The sequence below is a fragment of the Carica papaya genome, chromosome 6 (genome assembly GCF_054855325.1).
Source record: "Carica papaya isolate Zhongbai chromosome 6, ASM5485532v1, whole genome shotgun sequence".
Taxonomy (NCBI): Eukaryota; Viridiplantae; Streptophyta; class Magnoliopsida; order Brassicales; family Caricaceae; genus Carica; species Carica papaya.
In genome coordinates, this window is record NC_142314.1 from 967,529 (window position 1) to 979,372 (window position 11,844).

General features: G+C 34.4%; 1 protein-coding gene across 2 annotated transcripts; it reads right to left on the reverse strand.

Annotated features, from left to right (window-relative positions):
• Positions 1-1,120: 1,120 nt before the first annotated feature.
• LOH2 (LAG1 homolog 2) lies at positions 1,121-8,675 on the reverse strand. Of its 2 annotated transcripts, none has more exons than XM_088222849.1 (6): positions 8,179-8,675; positions 6,075-6,283; positions 5,024-5,179; positions 1,999-2,184; positions 1,743-1,921; positions 1,121-1,678 (listed from the first exon to the last, which is right to left on the reverse strand). In XM_088222849.1, exons 1-6 carry the CDS (start codon positions 8,293-8,295, stop codon positions 1,545-1,547), a joined length of 981 nt encoding a protein of 326 aa, XP_088078975.1. In that variant the 5' UTR covers positions 8,296-8,675; the 3' UTR covers positions 1,121-1,544. The 2 variants fall into 2 exon arrangements, with proteins under 2 accessions (XP_088078975.1, XP_021896754.1); XM_022041062.2 differs by having other exon boundaries at positions 1,121-1,494; positions 8,179-8,670.
• Positions 8,676-11,844: the final 3,169 nt, after the last annotated feature.

The window sequence follows — 11,844 nt, forward strand, 5'->3', positions numbered from 1 at the left end:
TGTGTCAGGTAATTACACAAGTGGAGCCACGTGGGTATTTACCAAATCCAAGGCTAAACAGGTTATTGGGTGGTTCTGGAGTACGACCGAGGTTTATAATCTTAAATTTTATAGCAAACTCTCTGGATTGCTTTCATTATTTGATTTCTTTTTTCATTTTTAATAGTTTTAGTACTCTTGTTTGATTACTAATAACAGAAAACATGTGTAAACAAAAAAATAATTAATTTTTTTGTAATTAAATAAATTATCTTAAAAAATAAATAATAAATAATAAAATCTAAAATACAAAAAAAAAAGGAAGCTGAAAAAACCTTTCAATAAGACTTTATAAATAATAAAACCTAACATACAAAAAATGGACTATCTATTAAATGTGCATCAAATTTTATGAGGACTTAGTATACTTTAAAATTAATAAATTTTTTTAACTTTTCAATGATTTAGATAATTTAATCAGAACTACAAATTACTAAAAATTTAACAGGAACCGTGCCCCATCTACAATAATTTTTCTTAAGGCTCAAGTCTACGAGTAACAAGGAGTAATGTGGACCAAGTATTTTTCTTAAGAAAAAGTGATGTTGTGTCATTGTAACGTAGGCAATTCAGTTGTCTCCACGGTAAACATTGCAGTTAGGTCTGTTTCTCTTAGTTCCAGGGGTCTAACTAGCAAGAGCATCATCAATGGTAACAAAATATTAAGTCCACCATCAGAAAGAAAAAGTCAAGATTTACTTTTACTAATTCTAACAGTAAAAAAATTCAAGTTACCCTAACATTTTAGGTCAAGGCAAGAACGACTCTTATAAACCTTGTCGAAGGTAGTAAATAGTATGGCTTTCCATCCGAAGTAACAAACTAGGGTAAAAAAAATTTATTGAAAACCAGAAAGATTTGTCGTACATATGCACCGGTTTTACATAAACCATGTACATGTATATATAATTTGCGTGTTTGTACATTGCCAAGTATATATTAAAGATAATTTTGTGGGTGAGACATATTTTCCTATTTTCAAACTTTTATTATTAGACATTGTTTCTATTTCCAACTAAGACATTTTATGCATAAGATCGGTGTAGGAAATAAAACCAGAAGATATTTTCCATGCACTAAATGGAGCCAAAACTTTTTTTCTTTCTGTCTATTTTTCCCCCTCTTCATTCCTTTCCATTTCCCGTAAAAATTCTATATCAAAACAAGAGTTTTCTCAGCGAAAATTATTATACAGAAATTGCCTATTATTTGTACATCAAAGAAAACAAGAAGAGATTCGCCTGATGGTCTGAGCACTACCGCCTCCCAACTCACCACATGAAGTATTGATGAAAAACTGAAGTAGAACAAAATTTTCAACCATCGGGTAAATGATCAATCTAGTTCAGAGACAAACCTACAAACAAGCGAAAGTAATCTCTTCCATGGCAGACATCATCAGAGCACATGAAAAATGCTGAACAAAGTCATCAACCTAGTCGTCATCCTCAGAATCTACAGGTAAAAGCCAAAAAATCAGCTTTTTGGCAAACACGTTAACCAAATCATATGTTCCAAAATGCCGGTGCCTCGTGGACGGAGATGGACAATGCACGAGATAAAGAACCTAATGTAATAACCTTCCCCGGAAAAACTGATGATGATGACCCAGGAAAGTTCTCTTGATGTTGATAAGCAGCTACATTTTTATAAATAAAAAAAATAAGCAGCTACCATTGTATGTTAAAAAACTAAAAGCTTACCGGATCTTATGTCTTCACCAACTTTTCCTCTATTTTTCAGCTGTCTCATTATCATTGCGCATATTAAGACCCACCAATATATGTGGAACACAAGTAGCATCAGTAACATTGTATTGAAAATGTAGTACAGGGACCTGGGATAAGGCTCCGAGAGGTTCAAGCAGTCCCGAACTTTATAACTAGGAAATAAGAAGAAAACACATAAGATAAAGTAAAACATTATGACAAGAAGCATAAGAAATCAATAAGGGCCAACCTAGAAGCTCTGATAATCCAAAATGGAAAGAATATTAATCGCAGAAGAAGCCACGAGATGGCAAATAATCCAAAGCACACACTTGCACCAAGCTCCTTGTCAGAATATTTGAAGATTTTAGCAGCTTCCATAAATACATCACTTGCATCATGAAGGGCGAGGATGATTGAGCCAATACGGAAAAAACTGTAAATGAACAAGTCATTATATATTTTCTTTTGCTGAAAAAGAAATTGTTAAGAATCCAATATGTGGTGCAGTAGTGTAAAGAAAATGCTAGGGGTGAGAATTAAAGTCTACTTCGAAAGAATTTTAGATGTGACAAGAACATTATAATGTAATTCTACTTATCATGATTGGAGGAATAAAGTAAGAATTGAACCTAACAGGATGTAGCAGTAAAATACGTGCTGCACCATGTTGTATTTCTGAAGAAAAATCTTAACAAGAATCCTTTCGGTGAATAGTTTTTAGTCAAGCACAGATTTAAGAATGCATTATCTAGATGATGTTTTGCAATATCGACAAAAAGCTAGAGTCATTAATTTAAGCAGATTTTACTAAAAATAAAATAGAAAATGATGAGCAGAAGGTGGAAGAGAAGTAAACGTGACAGTGCTATACTTGCATGAATTATTGCAGAGTAATAGTGTAATACACAGCTAAAATATCCCAAAACTTTTCAATTAACCAGGCACATGTATATGTTCTTCCTATAGTTTGCAACAAAAGTTTCGGTACTGCATAGGACTGGGAAAATTGCAGCTTGAATAGAGAGATTATAGTAATCAAATGTTGCAGCAATAATAGCTAGCATATCCAAGTGCAGGATAGATACTGGCCAAAATAATAGTTTCTACTAAGTCAAGAACATCTACAAACAGACATGTATCATCCAATATACTTGGTAGCTTTGCCATATAGAGTGATAGAATTAATGGGAAAACTATCAAAAAGCTGAAATTGTTAGTGGTCCTGATTCTCATTATGGGATTTCATTAATAGTATAAGCTAGTAACGAGAGAACCAACGATCTCTAATTTTTACTAATAATGTGGGCTCATTAAGAGAGAACCCATGATCTCTTGAGTAAGTACTTCAACACTTTTTCATAAATTTCTTCTTGCCTAAAAATTTTTCAAAGAAAAGAGTATGTATTTATACAAGAGGAAAACTAATTATCTGGAAGTTATTTCTAGAATTAGCTACCTCATTGTCCTTATCTAGACTTAATTCTCCCTGAATACACATGTCCATACCTGACACATTATTTTACATATAACACATATTAACCTATTCTTCCCAATGCACGTGTCTACCCACTTAACACATCATTTATTCTCCCTAATACACCATAACATTACCCATAACATTACTCCCTCCTAGAAAAATTGCACTTGTCCTCTAAGTGCAAAATTTCTGCTGCTGCTATAGTTTCAAGTTCTAGTAATGCTGGAACTTCAGAATTTTCTTCATCGTTGGAACCATCAAAAAGGGGAAAGTCCAGTTTGGTCTAAAGAGGCCGAAAGGGGCGCTTAGTATGTTGATGGTTCCGGGCCACTGACAGTTCGCATTGAGCGCGCAGAGACACGTGCAGATCTGCACTGTGATGCAGAGGGGTCTGCTTGCACCGGAATTTTTCTACCTCACGCAGATCATGCATTGTGGATTAGTAACCCTTGTGCAGCTTAACTGATGGTAGTCCGCTTGGCTGCTTGCTTAGCCAGATTACTTCAGGGCTGTTCTGGCTAATAATTCTTCCAATCTTCCCGCCAAAAATTTAAACTTCAATTTATCCAGTTCTATAAGTTTGTAGAAATTTTTTAGTTTTTTGAGTTTTCCTACCTTTACCTATATTTTGAAGTAAATTAGGACTCGCTAAGAGAGAATCCGACTAAGAAAGTACTCAATACTTCTCCATAAATTTCTTCTTGCCTAAAAATTTCTTAAAGACAGCCTGTATTTATAAAAGAGAAAGAGTAGTTTTCTGAAAGTTATTTCCAGAATTAACTATCTCCTTGTCCTTATCTAGAATTATTGTCCCTAATATACATGTCCATATTTAACACATCATATTACACATAACACATACTGACTTATTCTCTCCAATACACTTGTTCACTCACTTAAGCACATCATTTATTCTCCTTAACACACCATAATGTTACCCATAACAGATATATACCAAACAGGAAAATTTGAGAGCAATTTGCAGAAGCAAGAGAAGCTTCTACAGCAATTTATAATGTTCCTCTTTACCAATTTAAATTCTTGATATATTTCTCTAAATCTTGTACTCTAAAAAAATAACCATCAAAAAGCTTAAACTCTGCTTCAGAAAGCGGATGCTTTCTTATGCTTTTGCCTCTTAAATTTAGATAATAATTAAAATATAGATGTGTCAAAATATTTATTACCAAAGAGAAATCCAGAACCCAAAAACAAACATACCAGACAACTGAAAATATAAGAATTACAAAGATAAGGAACAATGATATAATGCAATATCTTTTAGAAACTGATTACAAAAAATTAGTATAGAATAAGAACATTTCTTAGATTCACCAAAAGTTTCTACAATTAGTTTGTAAAACATATTTTCCATAGGGTAGTGCTTGTAATTCAAGCAAAACAACAAACCTGTTGATAGAATATGCTAATATTGCTAAACTTCCAAAGATGAAGCAGCTGCACATTTTGAATCGATAAAAACAGGTTTCAAACTATCAATAGTTGTGGAGCCATTACAATACAAACTTAAGGAAACGCAACTGCTGAAAAGTGCCAGCAGGATTACCAAAATACCTTCTGAGATGTACAGGTTTGAATGGAAAAAAAAATATTCAAAATTATAAAATATGAAGAGAGAGAGAGAAAGAGAGAGAGACAAAATAATGTGACACCAAAAGAAACTATTAAATGAAATTTCTCAAGAAAGAATGAAAAACTACATGAATACTTCGGATTATGCTATGATAATGAGCATGTTACAATCAGTGTTCTTAGAAAAAAGCTTATATTTTACCTTGTAAAATAGGAATATGCAATCAGGACAACAGTAATTACATGATGAGACATCATGACAGAAAAATCCTTTCTTCGAGTCTCCCATGTGAGTAAGGCAGCAATGCTGTATATATAGAACCCACATTGGCACATGTAAAAGAACTTAAGCGGAAGCCTGCAATGAGAGGTGAAACAAACTTAAGGACTTTTTCTATGTTATTAACTCATTTAGACTCTAAACTTCCTGAAAATTAATGGTGCTAACAACTTTCTGTTTATTTCAAAAGCAAGGAATAAGCCCCTTGTTTGAGTTCAAACTTAATGCAATATATTATTTGGAATCATCCTGCTTGCCATCCCAAAATAATAAGTCAAGAAAAGGTAAACATATAACAGAAATTAAGAAAGGGAGTCATGAAACTGCAAAGACTCTAAAGATATATATCAGACAATAAAGCATCTACAAGATAAACAAATTTCAGTTCATGTTAGAAAGTAAAGTAACTTTCCTTGTTTTCTAAGCATTTTTCAAGAAGGTTCATTTCAGAAAAGGGAAACAACTAGTTCCAGATAGGACATAAAAAGCAGCCAGACAGAAGCAAGTAAGCAGACTCACAGGAAACAGCATATTTCTGTTAAAAGCTTTGGTTTGTCAGTAAACAAGCACCTCTCTCCCGCCCACAACAGTAATATAATATACATATATAAACAAAGGAATTGCAAGGCATTTCATATATGAAACAGCAGGGTTTTTGTTAAACACAACACACATATCCTGCTATCCTAATGCACGTGGAAGAGATGGTATTTAACTATTTGAATTCTTCTTTAAAGAGGAGCTAAAGTTATTTGGCCCTCTAACAAAATAATGCGAGAACAAAACTAATTAACAGATCAATTTATAGACCTAGTAGGAAGGAACATTGCAGCTAGTAGCTACCAAATACTAAAAGTTGTCTGTGTTGAATATTGAGCTAACTATGCATGATTTTTACTACGCATTATAGACCAAAGTACAATGTTGATTATCTAGCAGGTGCTTAAAAAATAGTAGTATATGAATTACTCACCTTAATTCTTGATCTGGCCAGCCAGTAAAGTACTGGTCTATATCATAGAACCACGGCTCGTTGTAGGTAGTTTTGAGAATTAAAATTTCAGCTGCAGCATAGTATGTTAGTTTCCATAGAGATTCTGAGCATTTTACAAGTTTTGCTCGTGTAGTGTCATTAACCTTCAACGAGACAGGTCCAGCATTCAGCAACCAGATCGCCAACCTCTGAAAAGATACAAAATATTTAGAAACAGTCAAAAATTAACCTCAGCAAGTATGTACTATATCAAGGAAGCTATTGGGTCAAAAAACATTCATATTCTGATTTTGGGTGAGAGTATGTATGATTTTCAGATTATTGTCCCACAGCTCTATGGAAGCAAATCTCTGGTCCCTTTTAGTATTGATTGAGGTTTGCAAGCAGAAACTTCGTACATCTTTCTACCTTGATAAATAAAGGAAAGAAATATTAGAAAATCAATACATTAGAAAATGTTCAAATGTTTGTGTTTATCTATAAGATTTACTACCATCTTGAAGAGGATATTCTGGGATGTGAGCAAACAGGTCAATATTTAAAAGTGAATTGTCAGTTGTTCAAGAATATGATCCCATACATCCTTCTAATGCCACATCCAACAAATCGTTTGGCACTTATCCTAGCAATTAAATGTTGAGACACACCAAGGTTTACAATCCATGGAATTTTGAATAACTGCAAACACTGAAGTGGAGAAAAGGTTGCAATCTATGAAGGTCTTCCAATGGCTGCTAAGAGGTGTTCTCTTAAGCATCCTTACATACACAACTACGGTTGTTCAGAACTTCAAAACAAATCTAGCAGAAAGATTTCATAGATTTGTGAGAACTGAATAAAGAACCACGATGGATATCTAGCGCTAGGCCATAACCTTCTTTCATTTTCTCACTGTTAATAAATTACATTTTCTAAAAAGAACATATTACTTTCTGGTGAACATGCATTTGCTCTGATTTTTACTAGAAAGATATTGCCTCTTTAATAAGAAAAATATAATGAGGACATGTGTTTATTGCCTTCAGTTTGTTAACTTTCACTTTATCCAACCAAACCAATTATTTTCTGTGGAAGCATATTGAAGCTTTTTCTACAACAATTTCAAACTATTGAACATTAGACTCTGTCATTTATCAAATCCTAAAGTCAATCTAACTGAACCTCAACAGCCATAGCTTCGACAAAATAGAATTTGTCTTCATTATTTGAGACACTATCTGTAAGATTAAACAATTAATACACTTCCTTCCAAAAAATTTCTCAACACCAGCCATGACGCAGAGTTTATGCTCAACTTATTACAATTAAGGAAAACGATATAGTCATTATCAAGCTATTGAGCCACAATAATTAAGAAGAGCAGTATAAACATTATCAAGCCAATGAGCAGATTCAAGCTTTTCTGTTTTTTCTGTTCATATTCTGCTAAACCTTTTCAGAAAGACTAGTCAAATGCCTAAGCCAAACTAGTCTCCAATATCGATGGCCGTGGCATGTAACATAAGGAACTGCGATTTGTTCAGCATAATTGCTTAGTTTTCTGATGACCAGATAAAAACACAAGAACCTCAATTCTACTAAATTTAAGAGGAGCTAAAGAAAATCCAAAACCTGGCAAGCAACAAAAACAATGAGGCAAACCACAAACGCAGTGAAGAATAAATTAAATGTTTAAACTAATGCAGGTAAAAGTAGAATACAGCAATTTGTTACAAAATTGCAACGAATAGATTATAACGAAGTTTATTGTGTGTCTGTTAGGCTAGCTAATCAATTAGGTAGTAGCTATAACCCAGTGTCATTCAATAACCATTTAGAAAATAGAACTTTGGAATTTCTTTCTTCTCCCTGAGGTTCTGGCTCCCTGTTGTCTCTGGCCTTCTCTATAATGCCCTCCTGATTTCTCTTGTTTTTCCGTTGACTACTCTTCCATTCTCTCTTCCTAATTCATCATGCATCGGAAACATTATCATATCATAACTAATATAAGATTCAAGTTGTCCATTGAAACAAGAAGAACAAACACGGCTTTTATCATCTTCACAACCTGAAAACAGACCGCACAAAAGAGAAAAAATCTTACGCGAAAGATGAACCTGTCGAGGAAGAACCTGGCGACGATGAAACTGAAAGCGAAGTAGATAGAGACCATTATGTGCCAACCTTCCGGCCTACCACTTGAACTCCAGAACGGTTCCATTTCCGAATTGCCAACACGGTTTCACAATGAAGTATAAAATCATCAACACATCAACGAACTTCCTCAAATCGATAAACTCGATTCCCCGCCACCAAAATCAAATGCTGAACCTCGAACATGGCCAGCACTGAGCTTCTTCCATGGCGGATAATGCGATTTCTTTTTGCCCTAATTCCAACGGAGAAAAGGTAAAGATGAACCTGGAGAAACAGAGACAGAGAGAGAGAGAGAGAGAGAGAGAGAGAGAGAGAGAGAGAAGGGAGATGGACACAGGAGATATATGCTGGCTGGGACTACGGACGAGAGAGAGACAACGGAAATGTGGAAGGTGGAGGTTAAGATCTCGTGAAGGATTAATTATTTATTTAACAAACAGGATTTGGCTTGCCTCATTTGATGGATGCCTCGCATCATCACATCACCAGGGTTAGCCTTCCGAAAAAGCGGGTCCTCTTAGCTGCGTATCGTGATGTCACGTGGCGTAAATCTTCTCAAATTCGATCAAATTTTGTTAAGTTACTTTTTATTATTTTCCAATTATTTTGCTCACTAATCATATTATACGTTCAATACACGCAATCAAATAAACTTTCTTTAGTGCTTTTCAAATAAAATTACATTTTTTTCTTATTTTATAAACATAATATTATAATATCAATTAAGACATTTTTATTTTTTAAAATATCACAAATACAAATTTTAACAATTTTAAAAATATATTATAAATTTATAATATTTATTTTAATAAGATCAATAATTTAATTCATTAATATTATTATGAATTATAATAAGTATATTAAATTAAATTTCAACTAATATATTATATTTAAAAACAAAATAAATATTTTGTAAGAAATTAAATTTATTTAAAATAAACATAAATATATTTATTATATTCATAACATTTGTTGAATGATAATAAATTATAATTAAGTATTAAAAATTTATACATTATTTTAAAATATAAATTATTAATATAAGTAATTTATTATAAAATCAACTTGAATTTAAAGTTGTTTCACGACGTACTTATTTTTTTCATAAAATTTTAAATAATAATAAATGTTGAAAAAAGAAAACAACGGTAAAATTATTATATACTATAATATATAAAATAATTATTTTATTATTATAGAAATAATTACTCTTATAATCTTTTAATTTTACTATTATCAAAGTTGTTGACATATTATGCTTAATATTATAATTGTCAAAATTACTTTTTCATCCTACTTATTATTAATTAATTGATTTTTTCACTCATTTTTAGCGCATAGTTTCAATAATTATAAATTTATAATTTTTAAATATGATACAATATTATGTAATTTTACATCATCTCGTATTATGTAAAAAATAATAATATAATATAATATATATTTTAGTCAAAATAATATTATGATTCATTTATTGGCATATAAATATAAGAATTTGCAAAAAAAAAAAAGAAAGTAAATATATTGTTATAAATAATGTAATTTATACTAAATTACATATATAATAATTAAAATATAAATTAAATGATAACAAAAATTATTATTATTTTTTATTACATTATAATATACATTAGTTTTACTTATAATCAATAGTAAAAATTGAATATTTATTTTAAACTATAATTACAAAAGAAAATAAAATAAATGTATAAATAAAGTTTTTATTCCATCAACCTAAGATCCGTTCATTTAATAAAACTGAGATGGGGGACCTGAAAGGGACAGTTGGTGGGGCTTGAGGTGGAAGCAACGTACAACTTTAAAAGCAACAGTCTATTATAAAATGAAGTGTTTATTATTTAAAGTTAAGTGTTAAATCAAATAACAATTTGAAATTATATTATTTGACTAGCATATAGTCATAGGAGGTATTTAATTTTTAATGTGAACAAATTTTTTATATACGTTAGTGTAAGGGATGTTAAATCAAATTTTTATTACGCTTCCGCATTTGACCTTTTTAATATATATATTTTATGTTAAAATTTCCGGGGCCGTTACAGCACGTGTCCCAAAAAATCCCAAATTAGACCTAGGCCCCTTTCGGCCAATATTGTAATTCCGGCACGGCGGCTCCGTCGTGCTCTGGCGACGGCGATTCGCCTCGGGTTGGCCGTTTTCGGCCGTTTCTGGCCGAATTCGGCCACACTTGCATCGGTCCATGCGATAAAACAACCCTAGGGCCCTCGGGGGGCCAAAAAATTACGGAAAACCGAAGCTTACCGGCGGCTCTCCGGCGAAGTTCGTGTTTTGGTGATTCGGCTCCGATCAACCTGTAGAGAAAAGAATGGTGATCACGGTGATATAAAAATTGCATAAAACGGAGGCCGAGAAGGACCTCATCGAAGGCAAAAATCGAGGAGGGGCGCGGCGGCGCCGCTGGGTTTCGGCCGTTTGGCCGGGATTTTGGCTCCGATTTGGCCACAGGGGAACTCAGCGTGGAAAAATGAGTCGGGGGTATGAAATTTACCTCGATCGGCGGTCGAAAAACTCCCCGGTGCGGCGACGAGTGGCGGCGGTCGGCTCCTCCGGCGTCTGGTTCGTTTTCTCCGGCGAGGGCAAGCGGCTAGGGTTTTTGTGGTCAGGTGTGGGGGTTCTATTGATACCCTTTTTCCTTTTGATCACAGCCGTCCATTTTGATTAAATCTGGGCCGTCCGTGCACGTGCATCTGGGCCGTCCGTGCACGTGCATCTGGGCCGTCCGTGCACGTGCATCTGGGCCGTCCGTGCGCACGCTTGATCTGGGCCGTCCGTGCGCGCGGGGACATATCTGGGTCGTCTGATCGCGCACACATGGATCGCCCACGTGGCTCGTTCCCTGGTTGACGTGGTCTTGCCACGCGGCAGGTCCTGGTTGGCCAGGGCGGTTGACTGGGCTGCTGACGTGGCGCTTTTTTTTTTAAATTATAAATTAAACTAAATAAATAAAATTAATAAAAATAATAATAAAAATGCTGAAATTATTTGGGCGTTACAACTCTCCCCTCCTTAAAGAAATTTGGTCCCCCAAATTTGCCTCTTACTCTTGATCGAACAGATGGGGATACTGGGCTCTAAATTCTGATTCCAGTTCCCAAGTAGCCTCCCTGGGCGTGTGGTTCTGCCACACGACCTTTACAAATGATATTTCCCGGTTGCAGAGTATTTTGCTCTCTCGGTCCGTGATACCGACCGGTACTTCTTCATAAGACAAGTCCTCTTGGAGTGGAAGCGGTTCATGAGCCAAGACATGAGAAGGGTCCGGGTTGTACTTACGTAGCATAGATACGTGAAACACGTTGTGAACTCGGGAGAGCTCGGGAGGCAGTGCTAGTCTGTAAGCAGCGGTACCAATCTTGTCTAAGATTTCAAAGGGTCCAATATATTGAGGGTTTAATTTTCCCCTCCTGCCGAACTTACTAATTTCCTTGAAATGAGTGACCTTAAGAAACACTCGGTCACCTTTTTCAAACGCTAGATCCCTCCTCCGGGTGTCTGCATAACTCTTCTGTCTACTCTGGGCTGTCTGAATGTTCTTTCTGATTTTAGCTATCTTCGAAGTGGTCTCCTCTAC

Bases quoted from the DNA above. Each gene is read 5' to 3' on its own strand.
- LOH2 (XM_088222849.1), bottom strand. From the start codon at position 8,295: ATGGAACCGTTCTGGAGTTCAAGTGGTAGGCCGGAAGGTTGGCACATA. The intron at 6,284-8,178 runs GTAAGATTTTTT...GTATCTTTTCAG, and splicing joins TCGACAGGTTCATCTTTCGC to AGGTTGGCGATCTGGTTGCT. The intron at 2,185-5,023 runs GTAAAATATAAG...GTTCATTTACAG, and splicing joins GCATATTCCTATTTTACAAG to TTTTTTCCGTATTGGCTCAA.